This window comes from Rhinatrema bivittatum, chromosome 17, assembly GCF_901001135.1.
Source record: "Rhinatrema bivittatum chromosome 17, aRhiBiv1.1, whole genome shotgun sequence".
Classification (NCBI taxonomy): Eukaryota; Metazoa; Chordata; class Amphibia; order Gymnophiona; family Rhinatrematidae; genus Rhinatrema; species Rhinatrema bivittatum.
In genome coordinates this window covers 3,106,431-3,122,545 of record NC_042631.1, presented here as the reverse complement: position 1 = coordinate 3,122,545, position 16,115 = coordinate 3,106,431, and the positions used below count along the sequence as shown (strand labels likewise).

The 16,115-nt window shown below is 43.3% G+C and overlaps 1 protein-coding gene across 2 annotated transcripts in view; it reads left to right on the top strand.

Annotated features, from left to right (window-relative positions):
* Positions 1–16,115, top strand: part of EXT2 (exostosin glycosyltransferase 2) — an 85,638-nt gene that overhangs the window by 50,334 nt on the left and 19,189 nt on the right. For both annotated transcript variants that reach the window (XM_029582929.1, XM_029582928.1), the window contains exons 9-10: positions 3,886–4,075; positions 9,343–9,509. In XM_029582929.1, coding sequence (XP_029438789.1) covers positions 3,886–4,075; positions 9,343–9,509 — 357 coding nt within the window. The remainder of the gene's footprint in view (positions 1–3,885; positions 4,076–9,342; positions 9,510–16,115) is intronic.

Genomic DNA, 16,115 nt, shown 5'->3' with positions numbered 1-16,115 from the left:
GCTTGGTTAGGACACATTCCTAAAATGACAGTGTTTTGGAAACACTGGGCCACTAAGTAAGTTACATAGAAAAGTGGGGAAAGCGTTTATACCCTAATCACAACCAAAAATGCAACCACCTACATGTAATTCTCATTTGAATGGATACAGGGCTGCTGCTAGCTTTTTACCGTGCTGCCCTCCACCCCGCTCCATTAATGAAAGACCCCACCAGTCTAAACTGAGACCCCCAACCCCAGGCTTCATCCTCTCCCCTCATGGTCTGGTGCAAGAGTATTAGGTGCCGTAGGCAAACCTTATAGCCGTGCATCCCCCGCCTTTTCCACACACGCAGTTAATCGATTTTACATGAAAAAGAGCAATCAAAGGTACAGTCTTCTGAAGTTTAAATATCACTTGCATTATATTTCCATGACTGCTGCGGTGCCAACCAGAAATTCCTGCAAAGAAAACACTTGGAATCTATATGGCATGCTTCACCGTCAGAAAGCTGAGTAAACTGAATTACAATTAGAGTATAATAAAACAGCTCTATCCCCCAGCACTCACACAGTATGGAAAGGCAACACTGCAAATATACCATACCCTAAAACACCACTACACTTCCTATTACTTCAGTCATACATGCAGAACAGAGAGCCTCACCAAATACAGAATAGAGCAACCATGAAGTATAACTAGAAACATGCAGGCAAAAGCTGAAATGGAAGCTACAACAAGCAGACTCTCTATGCAGTGCAATAATGGAAAAACATCAAACAGTAAAATAAAAAAAATGTAATAAATATTGGGGTCCATTTTCAGCTGCTGTTTGGCTCAGCTAACTAGCAGGATATATTAGCTGAATTTACCCGGCTATTTTAAAGATAAACTTATCTGACTAACTGGCTTTGTTTAGGACAGGGTGGTGGCCCGATCAGAGTTAGCTGGTTAAGTTTTCTGGCTATCAACCTTGTGTGCGTGTATGTGTGAGAGAGGACGTGGGGGGTGTCTGTCATACACACATACACGCACCCTCCCTCTCACGCACACCCTGGCCTCAGCCCTGGGCCCTCCACTTCTGCTGTGCAGCAACCACCAGGCAGCCTTCTCGACATCTTGGCCAGCAGGGGGATGGGATCCACTCCTCCACCTGGTAGCTGGTGAGATGGGGCTCCGATGGGCAGTCCTGTAGTTTTTGTTGTCCTGACCGCTGGCAGGATGGGGTCTGCTGGGCAGCCGCACAGCATCCTCTGAACTTTGACCTCGAGGCCGCTGCCCTCCCTGTGCATGAGCACAGCTTGCAGAGTCTGTTGCGCCAACCCTGAATGGCTGCTGTTGTCATTGTAAAACCAAATGTTCAGGGTTCCTAGAGCGATTGTTTCCATGAGGCATTACTGCCTTCTGAAGCAGCTGATCGGATAAGGTGCGATCAGAGCCCTATCAGTCCAGTTCCTAGAGCTGTGCAGCGATTGTTTCCATGAGGCATTACTGCCTTCTGAAGCAGCTGATCGGATAAGGTGCGATCAGAGCCCTATCAGTCCAGTTCCTAGAGCTGTGCAGCGATTGTTTCCATGAGGCATTACTGCCTTCTGAAGCAGCTGATCGGATAAGGTGCGATCAGAGCCCTATCAGTCCAGTTCCTAGAGCCGTGCAGCGATTGTTTCCATGAGGCATTACTGCCTTCTGAAGCAGCTGATTGGATAAGGTGCGATCAGAGCCCTATCAGTCCAGCTTTGCTGGGAGAATTTCGAATGCCACATTTTTTCCTCCTGTCACCCAGAGCAACACTGAGATTATTGCACTCCCAGCTGTCTAGCTAGACTTCATCTCTCTGCCCCGTCTCTTCCTTTCTGTCTGGCAGGAGACTCTGTAAAGGAAGATTTAGAGCAATGCAGGGACTCCTGTTTCATTCACTTCCAGCTTCTCTTCCCTCCCGCTCACTCTCTTCTTCATTTCTCTCCCATTCCAAGCACTTTGGCCTATGTACTGGGAACGAAGCCTTTGGCTCGAGTCTTGCCAAGCAAACCAGCTTCCTTAGCTTGGCAGTGGACTCCAAATACAAAGTTTTAAGTCTTGATAATTTTGTCCAAATTAACATTTAGCTTCAGTGCTTCTGTAAAAATCCATCTTTGCTGTGGTCGTAGGGTTTAATGGAGTATTTGGCTACTGTTCTTTTCCTTTTTTATTGGTAAAAGAACAAGCATGGTTTTGTTTGAGCGGATATCTTATCCTGCTATACTACAGCATCTGTGTTTACGTTTTATTTTGGGTGCCCACTTTGTGTCAGAATTATGTATTTGGCATCCTCTAGACAAGTTCGTTTCTACCAGAAAAGTGAAATGTAACCAGGGGTTTTCCAGTTGTGGCAAACGGCAACTAGAAGGGCTGAAAGGCCTCCATCAGCACTTTTGCAGAGCATGAAATGTGAAAGGCTCCATATATCGGAAGCCTTAACCCTCTCCTAAACTGCACCTCTCCTGTGCCCTCGCTCTCCTCCTCCGGTGATTCAGTGATCAGAGTAGGCTTTCAATTTCTGAAACAGCAGATATATCTGATCTCCTAATCCTGAATCCCGTGAGTGCGACAGCTTGAAGGGCGCGTCTCCATCCTGTATTTATTAGCTCCTGTACAAAGCTTGTGGTGACGCTGCCCAGGGAGGGAAATTCCCCACCTTTCTTCACACTTTTACCTCTGCTAAAGTGGAGCAATTTTCAAATGCCATCCACATAAAAGCTTTTGAAAATGGCTTTTTTCTTTCAGCAGGCGCGTGCCATGCTTAATAAGGGTCTGTGATTGGGGATGGCAGTTCTGCGACACTTACTGGATAATTAAGATCTTCTGTTCTGAGACCCAACTTGTTAGATGACAATGGGGTAAAACAAGGACTTGCTATATTTGCAATGTGAACCGTTGCGATGGTATAGAAAAGATTTTAAATAAAAATAAATAAATGGGAAATCTCAAAGGGACTCTCTTATTTTGCTTGATCATGGATTAAATGATTTTGTATTATAAAAGGATGCTTATTGTAGTTAAGCTACAGCACGTTTCCAGCATCAGCACGTCCATAGTGCATTTCTAAAGGTTGAAGGGGGTGTCCAAAATCATGCATACCATGGTTCTGTTCAGAATAGGAAAGCCCCCGTAGATTTGGGCCATGGTCACTGCTGTCTGATGCCCTCTGTGCTCACGCACAGCTCTGCTTGAATCTGTACAAAGATTTCTTACTGCTCTTTTTCCCTCTTACATTTGCTTTCTACAGTTTCCTGCTGCTTCTTACTAAACCTTTGTAGCAGTACTACTGTTACTCTTTTTTTAATTGATTTGCAGTTTTCCATCAGAGAATCTTTTTTGCGCACTTTTAATAAAGAGACTAGCAGGGTTTAGAACAGATGATTAAGAAGCGCTCGAGCAGTCAGGATAGGGAGAAGAGGGAGCGTAGACTGATCCATCAATGATGCTGGTAATTCACAGTCAAGGTTGCTGCACTAATTGGGTTATAGAGGGGGTGGGGGGCGTGGAGGGAAGGGGAAATGTTTAATCTCCCTAGCAGCTTGAAATGAAGGTTTGTGGCATCTCAGCCTCAAGCTCCCCCTGTGGCATTGACTAGGGCTGGGGCAAGTTCTGATTGAGCATGGAGAAGGCGACCAGGCTAAAGCAAAAAAAAATACCCAAGCTGTGTAATAAGGGGAGGAGGAGCTAGTCAGGAGACAGGATTTCAAGAGCCATTTGTTGCCTGAAATCAGCAATTCAGACAACAACAATTAAAGTTGCTAGAAGCAGGATATGGTGAAGAAGGAAAAACAGAAGGTGGTTTAGTAGGACTTTGGAGAGCCATCAGATACCTAGGGTATTGGGGGAGAGAAGATGTAATCCAATGTGATATTGTTCTTAACTTGACAGAAATGGAGCAGTGTGAGCAACCCCCTGTTCCTTCCGCTGATCCCACCTCAATCTCAAGGATTCACTGCCATTGTCTTGACTTACGATCGGGTAGAGAGCCTCTTCCGGGTCATCACTGAGGTGTCCAAGGTGCCCAGCCTTTCCAAGCTCTTGGTGGTTTGGAATAACCAGAATAAAAATCCACCAGAAGGTAAGGAAACTGCAGGAGAGTCGCCTTGAAAATATTTCTTTCCTAACTCTCTATGCAAAGAAATCTTTGAATCTCCCGGTTTGTGGGATACAATCAAAGGTAATATAAAGTTCCCAAACATTTAGAAGGCTGCATGTAACAGGCTACTACATAGTTCTGTAATGGGACAGCCCGTGAAGTGGCCATGATCCCTGCTTGGCTTCTGCTCATTGCAATAATGTTTGCATTAAGCCTCTTAAGTAGCTGTAAGCCCTCTGCTCTTCTCATCCACTTGGCTTCACGTTACTTATCGCATGCATTCACCAGTGATTAAATGCAACAGTAACATGGAATAGACTTAGTTTTGGGTAATTGCCAGGTTCTTATGGCCAGGATTGGCCACTGTTGGAAACAGGATGCTGGGCTTGATGGACCCTTGGTTTGACCCAGTATGGCATGTTCTTATGTTTGCTGTCAGTAGGAAAATATTTAAAATCACTTGTCCAATAGAATAATTCACTAGCTATAGAAATTGTGAATTTGTAAAAATGTACAAAGCCCCACTTCCTGCCTAGCTGATATAGGCCCGCGATGCACTAGAATGATGGTTTCTCTGTCACATGATTTCCCCATTCGGTTCTCTGGCCTGCACTTGGGGAGTGATGAGTTGATGCCTTTTAGCCCTTTCTCTGGCACATGAGTGGCTGCCTGCCTTAGCTTTACTTAGTGCCTCTCTTGCTCACTTCACTGCCATTCCCAGTACTCGGAACTTCAAAGCTTCTGCTGTTTATTGCCTCTTAAAGCCAGGAAGTTTCTGAAGGATTAAGGCAAGGAATGAGTTTGAAGTCTGCTGTGTACAGCAGAACTGTCAGTGATAAAGTCTGCTTTTATTGCCCATCGCTGGTCTCTCGGGTTTTATGGCTTTTTTTCTTTTACATTTTGGGTTAACCAATTAGAGTAGTAAGAGCAGAATTTACTGGCCAATGGCATAGAAGAGATGCGCTAGCAAATGCTTTTCCCATGTGAAGTCAAACTGGAGCTGACCTTGGCATTGGGAGCCAGCAAAGAGAAGCATTATTGATAATATTCAGTAGCCTGATCATATCTGGCTAAGTGGTGCTAAATAGTGACCTTAGAGTTCCTTGTATTTCTTGAATTGGGCCCACTTAGCGGAAACGTGCCCAATCTTTTTTGGTAGTACGCCCAGTTTTGTAGGATGCTCTACCTTTTGATCTTTGACAGGTGTTAGAATAACTGTCCTTTAGAAAAAGTGAGGGCTTTTTACTTTCAGCAGGTTTTTGATTTGCTTCAAGATTTGTTTTGTTTTGTTTTTTAGGTTTATGTATGTTCTCTTTTGTCTTTAATATATATTTATTGGTCTACTTGTTTTTATTTAATGTATGTTTTGACCTGTGGTGTTTTTGTTTTTTATATTGTGTTTTGTTTCCGCTTTATTTGATGTCTTTGATGTCTTAGCGTATATTTCTTTTAATTCTTAGCTGCCAGGAGTGAGTATTGTTAGAATGAGCAGGTTAGAAATATTTGAAATAAAATAAGTAACGTGTAGATCACATTTTAAAATCTACATGCATGATTTTGCATGTGCAAATCTCTGCAGTACTTGTTTCCATGGCAGTTTTCCAGGACAAAGTATGCTCATACTTTCTCTTCGAAAATTGGGTCAAAGTGCCAGTGGACTTTACATCAGTGCAGGCAGATTTCTTTTAATGGGGTAGCGTGGTATTTATGTTCACGGAATGATTGAATTGTAATTGTGCTTGTGTACAGTTATTGTGCATTGGTGGATTTCTGTTTTTGTAGTTCACTCTGAGGTAGAAGGTTAGGACCAGAAATTATTAAATTTAGCTAACCAAACATATCTAACATTGTACTAAATATCACTGTGAGCAGGGAATTAATGATTTTTAGTTCAGTCCATGAAGTGTTTGTTTTATTAATTTGTATTTCTGTGTTGTCTTACCTTATGAATTATACATCAAAAGTAAGAATGAAAATATCCACAGCAGACAGCTGCCAAAATTAGCTTAACACCAAGTGGCTGTTCCTAGGAGTCTGGCACCCCCCAGGTCCAGTATGGCAGGTGGAGAACCCGCAAAGCATTGACAGTGATCTTAGAGGGTTTTCCCCATATCACAGTGATGCAATGGGGACAAACTGAGTCATGGAAAGCTAACGTAAAGAGAGAGCTTGATATTAGTTTTCTAAGTAAAGAGTAATCAGTTACGTTTCTCCGTGGGCTGGGTAGTGAATTCCAGAGCACAGGGACATAACAGAGGAAGTCCTAGCCAGCCAAGCCTCAGCTACTATTGGATTCTGACGCAAAGTTTCAGCTGATGAGCAGGGTTACCATTAGTTAAGCTTCTGGTGCCAGTGTGGTGAATGACACACGCCATGGAAAACTGAAAATAATGATGAAGAGTGCCAACAACATATCACAATGCAGGCCCATCGCCAGGGCTAGCAGTAGAAATATCACCACTGCATGAAGAGCTGAAATGCAGGAGAGTCACACAGAGCCAGAACTGTGAAACTCGGACACTGCCTACCACCTCCACCACCACCATCGCTTTTTCATGGTGCAGCCTTGAACCTCTCACTGCACCATGAGATAACCAAGTCCAGTCATGTCTGGAGCGGTGAGACTGGTACCATAGGTGCTCCACATAAGGACAGAGCGGGTACCACCCCATGTTGGTTCCATATAACCAAGTCCAGTCATGTCTGGAGCGGTGAGACCGGTACCATAGGTGCTCCACATAAGGACAGAGCGGGTACCACCCCATGTTGGTTCCATATAACCAAGTCCAGTCATGTCTGGAGCGGTGAGACCGGTACCATAGGTGCTTCACATAAGGACAGAGCAGGTACCACCCCATGTTGGTTCCATATAACCAAGTCCAGTCATGTCTGGAGCGGTGAGACCGGTACCATAGGTGCTCCACATAAGGACAGAGCGGGTACCTCCATATAACCAAGTCCAGTCATGTCTGGAGCGGTGAGACCGGTACCATAGGTGCTCCACATAAGGTCAGAGCGGGTACCTCCATATAACCAAGTCCAGTCATGTCTGGAGCGGTGAGACCGGTACCATAGGTGCTCCACATAAGGTCAGAGCGGGTACCTCCATATAACCAAGTCCAGTCATGTCTGGAGCGGTGAGACCGGTACCATAGGTGCTCCACATAAGGTCAGAGCGGGTACCTCCATATAACCAAGTCCAGTCATGTCTGGAGCGGTGAGACCGGTACCATAGGTGCTTCACATAAGGACAGAGCAGGTACCACCCCATGTTGGTTCCATATAACCAAGTCCAGTCATGTCTGGAGCGGTGAGACCGGTACCATAGGTGCTCCACATAAGGACAGAGCGGGTACCTCCATATAACCAAGTCCAGTCATGTCTGGAGCGGTGAGACCGGTACCATAGGTGCTCCACATAAGGTCAGAGCGGGTACCTCCATATAACCAAGTCCAGTCATGTCTGGAGCGGTGAGACCGGTACCATAGGTGCTCCACATAAGGTCAGAGCGGGTACCACCCCATGTTGGTTCCATATAACCAAGTCCAGTCATGTCTGGAGCGGTGAGACCACAGGAACTTCAGACAAGGGAAGAGCAGGAGCCATCCCATGTTGGATGTATAGAATAGAATCGGATTTGGTTTTCCCACTATGCAAAAGACGTTTTTAAATGTACATTGTCTTTTGCTTCAACCTAACGTTTCTCCTCCTACTTTCTAACTCCACAGAACAGCACAGTGCATTTGGAAAATATTTCTCCTTCCTTTTCCACTCCACCCCCAGCTGTAGTCTGCATTTTCACGTCACTGCCTGTTTGCTTTTAATGTTGAAGCACAGTCCTAAAGCAAAACAAACCCGCTGGCAGTAAAACTGGGAAGATTTCAGAAAAGCGGCAAGCCTGGAGCATTCCCTGAAATCGGATCCCGAAAGACAGGCGACTTGTTATCCCATGGGGTTTACAGAATGCATCATAAACGTCATTACTTTGCAGATTCACCTCGGTGGGGGGATGGGCAGACGGATGTGTGCGGCTGCTACCTGCGTTCCCAGGACTTGTAAATGCAGTTTTATTTATTTTATCCTTTGCTGTTGATGTTCTTTGTACTTTAACTGTAGTCAAATATTTTGTTAATCCATTTCCAGTTGTAAACGGTGCTACTAGAAAGCTCCCGAGTTCTGACAGTCGCCCTGAGCGGGAATCAGCTAGAAGAAGGGACGAGCAGGAGGAAAGGCCACAACTGAAACCCCATTGCTTAATCCATTCTGCAAAAGTCCTTCCCTTAGCTGTTGTGATATCTCTGCAAAATGTTTATAAGGGGCAGGGAAACATTCAGGAAAGCCACAATTTCATCATTTTTGTGGGGAGCAGATGCCCAAGGCAGTTAACAAAAGATTTTGGAGAGTTTTGGAAGTGAACTTATGGCAGGCAGCTATCACATTTAAAGAATCTCACCAGTTTATCTTTCTTGTCATTGTCAAGAGTACATTTCTTGGCTAAAATATGAAGTATATTAAAAAAAACAAAACACCTCACTAGGGAGAGAAGACACTGGTAAACATAAACCTCTAAAGTTACCCGAGGGTGCCTGTGCATGGTGAATTCTAGATGAGTATTTCCCACGGCCTGATGCTCACATCCAGACCAGCACCGTGCAGCAATAAGAGAGACCAGTGCTGGTTCTTAAACATGCAGGAGCTCCTTTATTAGAACACGGGTAGGCAGTCAAGCCTTTCCTTCACATCTACAGCAGTGCAGATATAGCCGGCCCCCTTTTTGTGTACCCTACAAACATTGCACTCAACTCCTCCTCCTTTCAGGTCTTTCAGCCTCTTGTCTTATCCTTGGCGGAAAAAGATGGGCGGAGCATGCACGCTGAATGTTGGCAGCGGTCGCGTACTCCAACCAAGGAAACTTAAGTGATCCGGCTGCCACTTTTCCCTTCTCCTGCACTTGTACGTCTCTGCCCCCTCTCCATTTGTTTTAAAATTTGTAACCGAGACTGGCGAGGCTTTCTTTCCAGGATCATCCTCTGCTCTACGAGTCCTCTCCGTGCCCGTGGAAGCTGCTGTGCCACACTACATACATTTTAGTTAACCGTAGGTGTGCCTTGGGTTTGAACAGGTTGAAAATGCTGTTCCAGATCACGGGTGTGAATCTGGTCATTCTGAGAGGAACCTGGAAATCCTTGGCCCCTCTTGCATTGGACTTTTGAGAGAGAATCCCAACCTTCCTAGACTCTGTCTTTCAGAATCCCTGTGGCCAAAGATCAGGGCCCCTCTAAAAGTGGTGAGGACGGCAGAGAACAAGCTGAGCAATCGCTTCTTCCCCTATGACGAGATTGAAACGGAGGCGGTGCTGGCCATTGACGATGACATCATCATGCTGACCTCTGACGAGCTGCAGTTTGGTTATGAGGTAAGCTCTGCAGGCATTGTATGTTGAGTCTTTGGATTAATGGTAATTGTGGGGATGTCTTTATTTGTAAACTTCAAAGCTGAGCTTCTGTGTTGTCGGATGGAAAAATGTGCTGCCTAGTTTGATGCCACCATCATTTACTCGTGAGCAATTCTTTTCATATATTTACAAAATCAGCTGTATCTCAAAGCTGATTCCTTTATTCTGGGATATAGGATATAGTTTTATGTTGCATTTTTTTCAGTGCAAAGGAAGTTCTAGAAGAAGGGGCCATGGTATGAGAGTGAATGCAGATAGATTGAATAAGGGGCAACAGAAGGAAATATTTCTTGGTGATGGATGTATGGAGCAGCCTCCCAGTGGAGGGATTGAAGGAGTAGCCTAGTGGTTAGAGCAGCAGGCTGAGAGGCTGGGAACCCACTGATCCACCTTCTGACATTCAGCAAGTTACTTCTCCCTCCATTGCCTCATCTAGAAACTTAGATTGAGCTAAATCAAAAATTAAAATGGATAATCCCAGAGGGTTCCTATTTGCAGGGAAGTGAAAGTAAAGCTAGAGAAAATGGGCCTTACTGTCTTTATTGGTTGTCATGTTTTATGTGTCTGTGGCCACCAAACAAAAAACACCTGATGGATTTCTCTGAAACTGGGTGGTTTGTCTATTGTTATTAGGCTCACTCTGCTTGAGAAACCGCAAGTAGATCCGAGCAGCCGCTGGCAGGTTATGGGAGGCTATGCGTTGCCTCTGTAAAAACTATCCGGGCACAGGTAGGGGCTGGAGAAGAATGGCAGGGAAGGGAGAAGTTTTGCCTGAGTGCTAAACTATTTGTGCTATGTGACACTGAAAGATCTGAGGCAGTGGAGTGTGCAGAGGACTGGAACAGCTGGAGCACGTGTAGTCCATCAGTTACATGTAGCTTTGTAGGTCCCTGTAAAAAAAAAACCAGAAGGCTGTACTCTTCTGGCTACACTCTGAGTGTACAGCTTTCCTACTTTGTTTTTATTTGCAAAATGAGAATAAAGGTTGAGGGTTGAGTGTGTGACTTGGCAGCCGTACTGTGCGAGATTCTGTTGGAGGTCCTGCTTCTGTTGGGGAAGGACCAGGGATTGTGCAGAGGTGAAGGAGGTCACTTACAATCAACTCGCTGATTACAGTGGAAGGGGAAAAGGGACTTGCTTTTGGTCATAGAAGTCCTTGCACTAGCTCTACTCCTAAGGGAAGATGTATTTGTTTGCAAGCAGAGCCATCCCATTGTGACAAGTCCACTACAAAATATTGCCCCAGAATGCCACAGCCCATCTTTGTACATCATGGTCCTGCGGCCGTTTGCAAGGCTAATATAAGGTACTATAAGGTGCAATGTATGCTTTATGTCTAATTATGTCCCCAGGTCCTTCTTAAATTGTATTGAGGAGAGGAAATGTCTTTTAGGTTCCCATCACTTTGAGACCTGATTTCCAAGTTTTGCTCTTCTAGTACTGTCCCAGAACTTTCTGCACATTGTAATCCTGCTTTTATCAGGCTTGAAAAATATATATATTATTTAATATTTTCTTTCAAACAAGCAGAGACTACTGGGGTCGTATCAAACTAAACATCTTCACCTTAGCTCAACCTCTGTTAGCCACATTGGCATGTGTGTTCACCTGTTCCCAAAATGTACATGACTGAGAAGAGAAATTGTGAAGTTATTCCTAAGGGTAACAGATCACCAAGTAATAGCATCTAATAACAGCAGAGGAAACCCCATGCCAGCGCGAATGGGAGCTTCCTGTCCCAAGGGCCAATTTACGATAAGCAATACGACATCTTTTTAGATGTAATGTCTTGCAAGAATATAAAGTGATGGGAGGTTGATACTCACTGAGCTCATTCTTGATTCGTTTGTAGGGAATCTTGTGGAAAGGGAGCTCTTGTCTTACCTTTAGAAACAGCCAAATTGTTCAGTTGTGACCAGGTCCATCTCTATGTGCCGTTTCTCAGAACCATTTTTAGGCATTGTCTGTATCTGCATGAGGAAGAAAAACACCAGCAGAGGAATTGGAGCTTTACCAGTGATGCTGTGCTTACAAACGGCAATGTCAAATCCATATTTTCAACAGAATGAAGTAATACAACTATAAAAACTGAAAATTAGTTTGTTGGAATTGTTTTTGATTGACCCTATTGAGAGAACATAAAATAGATGTTGTTCCATGGTACCCAATCCAAAGACATTATTTATGACATCAAAACTAGGGTCCAATTGGCTGAATTAATGCTAGTTTGCTACAAAATGTCCTGTTCTGTAAAATACTTTTTTGTTTACAGTGAGCTAATTCTTGTGGATACCTCTGTCTACTAGAATAATGAAATGGGTTCCTGTTGGGGTTGCTTGATTGGACTAAGTGTTAAAGTAGCATTCACATCCTTGGGGGCAATGTACAGGTCTCATGACAAACCTGCTAGTTAGCCTAAGCGTATTATCCTATGTATGGCATGAGCCACATGTGCTTGTTGCAAATCTTGTTCGTGCTTATGTCTCTGAATTAGCCCCATTACTATAGCATATGATGATAGTATATGGGGAGGATATGGAAAACATTTGCAGAGTTATGATGATAGAGACTAAAAATACAAGTTTTGAATCGAGTAGAATAATATTTCTCATCCTAGCAGTGAAGCAGTCCCCTGCCATTAAATTGCTTTCCTCCACATTTGGTTTTCACATGGTGGTTATAGCATTGAACTTACTGATTGAACCTAACATGAATAAGCTATCATCGCTGCTCTTGGCATAAATACTATGAGTGGAAGAAGGGGCTGGGAAGTCTTGATAATGTCTAAATGTTGTTGTGGGAAATGTCAAGCGACTATGCTATTAGCTGCCTCTTTATTTTCACCACTCATTCGGGAGGTTTAGCTTAATGTACACTTTACCTTGTTAAGGGATATCTTAGGATCTATTTGCTAGCGATTAAATCTCACCTATGTATTATCTCCTACATCTTCTTAGCCGATAGGGGGGAGGGGGGTGAGGGGAGGGATTCAGGTCCCTATTTTGGTGCTGAGTATTCCGGTGTTTAGTAATAAGACTTTACACACACACAGTACTATTCACAGATATTTGAAGTTATCATAAGTTTTTATTGTTGTACACATACCGGTGTTATATGATGTTATTTACATACAAAATGTTCTGTCAACATGTTCCATATTTTGTATTGATGCTAAATTGAGCAATAAAATATTTAAAACCAAAAAAAAAAAAAAAAAAAAGATAAGAGCAGAATGCAGGGAGGATTGGCGATGATGCCAAGGCACTAACAGCAAGTACCCAGGGCTTTTGTGCCAGTTCGTTGAATTTTCCCCCTTGCAGGCTATGATTTCCTGATAGTTATTTATTTTATTTATACATATTTCATATCCTGCCTTAACCAAGCTGGTCTCAAGGCAGATTACAGTCAATTCATAGAAAAGCTCTTCTAGGTTAAACACAGAAGGAGAGCGAGGGAGTCCCTGGCTCAGCTCATCGGATTGATCTGTTCTCCAGGGAACTGGAGTGGGGGCTTCTGCAGCCCTCGTAGGAGGGGAGGGGCATTTCAGCTGAAACAGGAGACCGTTCGGGCACTGGGTCTTGAGGAGTGAATCATTGCACGAGCTGGCAGAGATGGGTCATGAGAGGGGGATACTTAACCTGTTTCCTCAATTGCTTGGGCTCTTTCCTGTGACTGGACACAGGCGGCCTCTATTGAACTTATTATGGGCCGCCTTAAGGCAATTTTTTGGGTTTGCTGTGACAAAGGGTGTGGAGACTTATGCACTTGGGACCTTTTTGAATTTTTTTATTCTTATTTACTTTTGGAGTATTTCTATAATTGTTCTTTAGTGATGAAAGTGTAGAGTATGTTATTTAGATCAGTGAAATAGACTCCAACTTTATCACATTTTGATTTATAATTTTTAGGCAGAATGTCAAAAGTGGGCAAGGGTATGAAGACATGAATTTGTTGATTTATGTTCTCTTGTTGGCACTTTGAAGTGGATTACATTCAGCTGCTGGAGGTATTTCCCAGTCCCCCCCCCCACAGGGCTCACGGTCTACGTTTGTATCTGAGGGAATGGAGGGTAAAGTGACTTGCCCAAGCTCACACCCATTGTTAGTGCTTTTGGCTTATACCTTCTGGTGATTGTTCTATTTTCCTGATTAGTTTGAATTTTGATCTATTCATTTTTCTGTATCGGATTCCCTTCTAAAGGTTTGGGAGTTAAATAGGTTTTTTTTTTCTGGGTTCATTTTTTCATCAATGTATTTGCTGTGTTTTTGTCTCTTTTGAATCAAATCATTTCAATATATTATTTGTAGTTCGTCATAACATATAAAATACACCATGTCTCATCAGACTCTGGTTTACTTAGCATATTTGAGGTGATGGAGAAATGGAAGTGCAGAAGATAAGTAGGAGACTTAGCAAGGCTGAGCCTGGGAAAAGAGCGCGAACATCCCGGAGCCTGTTAGTCACAGACCTCGCTGCAGTAGCTCCTCAACACAATGGCTGGTGCTGAAAGGCAAAAGACTACACACGAGTCCTAACCAGCTCATTAGATCCATCAAAGATCCATCAAAAGGTTTATTATGTGCCAGACATGATGGAAGAAGTTCTACCTCCTAAATGAAGATGAGCTACAGCATAAGATGAGACTGAAGACCTGATAGTCATAGCAACATAGAAATGAAGGCAGAAAAGGCCCCAAATCTCCCATCCAGTCTTCCCAGCAAGCTTCTTATGCTAGCATTTGCCGCACCATGCAGGTTATCCCAGGTAGCAGTTGCTACCTGCTGCTCCGTGCAGTTTATCCCCAAGCCTTATGATAACCCATAAAATTGTACTGCCAGCAACATTTTTACTGGGTGATGAGCCTTTTTGAAACGTCAGACAGTGCTGCTTGTTGTGCTTTGCTTATGGACTTGGCCATAGAAGCAGTCCTGTGTTTTGCCTCTCATGTCTGTGCATCAGTTCCACAGTCCATTGGTTATTGTCTGAATCCAAATTCCCCTTGCCGTTGAGGTAGAGAGCAATGTTTCAGTTGCATCAAAAGTATCAAGGCTTATTGGTTGAGAGTAGTAAGTGCCGCACCAGCTACTTACCCCTATGCTTATCAGTTCCCCAGACCGCAAAGGTTGGGGCCCTTGTTGGTTGAATCCAACTCCCCTTTACCCCCTGCTGTTGAAGCACTTAACACGGTTCTCTCTTCCGAGTAGGTTCCATTTACCGTTGCTCACAGTCTCCTATCAGTCAACCAGTTTGTAGTCCATGTCGCTACCTTGGCACTCACTCCCAAGCTTCTCATTTTATTCACATGAACCTTTGTGGGAGGGGGGCAGCATACATTTTGCCTCTTCTAATTCAGAATGCTTAAGATAGTGCCTTGTACAAAAGCACAAGAACTTACATTTTAAGGCCAAAAGAAAGTGACTCTGCAACGTTTGCCCACTGCTGAATCACTGAGGGACGAAATAGACCATTGTTGTACCTGACAAGTAAGATGGCGATGCTGAAACGCAGCAGCATCAGGAGAAAGGAGTTCTGCCACTCCAATGATTTGGCTGGACAGAGAGAGAGAGATTTATAACTATACTGTTTTCAGTATTTGCACTGCGGGTTGGTGCGACTTTGAATATTGTCCATCCATCCTGAGGGTTTGTGAATCGCTGCCTTCAGGATCCACAACTGCTTGGAAAGTGGCTGTATGGTTTTGAGCTTCTTTTATCAGTGAGCTCTTTGGATGGATGTTGGACTGTGCAGTGGATCGATACACGTTAAGTAAAAGCGCTTAGCAATTAACAGAGGACGTGCATAGAATCGGGAATAGAGACTTTGCATGTTCTAGAACGTTATATTTTTGCCTTGAGCACTGAAGACTTCCAGGCATTGTGGCCATGGACTTATAGTGCACATTGACAGTTTTAGATGTTTTTTGGTGGGGTTTGTGAGATGATCCAAGAGAGATGTGAGTTGATTGAGTGGGTTGGGTATATCTATTAATGCTTTGGGCTCTTTTCAACAGATTTGTGAGGTTTCATATATAGTTTTGGTAATTTTGATGAATAAATGTCTAAGGTGTACGAGAAAAGCAATTATTTGTTATAACTAATTCTTTCTTAGAATTTACTGTTCTATATTGGTTTCTTTAAGTTGAAAAACAGACCTGTTCTTATTACAGTTCTAAACCCTTCTTTTTTAACTAAAAGCCCCTCTTCTTTACATGTATCTAGTTGATGATCTGATCTATCACACAAGGGAAAGTTTGAATCAGGATGTATGGTAACCAGTTTAAAAGCAATATTTTTGTTGGTGCTAACTTTTTAAAGCTAATCTAACCAAGCATCCTGAACTGGTTTTTTTTTATTAATTAAAATATTTATCATCTGCCTATAACAGACAAATTGTGCTAGGCAAAGTACAGTGCACACAAAATAAAACTACAGATCAAATTAAAATACAATATACATAAAACTAACAAAACATAAAATATCGATGACTATTCAGATAGCACAAGACTTTAACAGCTGAAATTGTATGCCTCATGCAAAAGAAAAGCTTAAGAAGCTATCTAAATGTTGA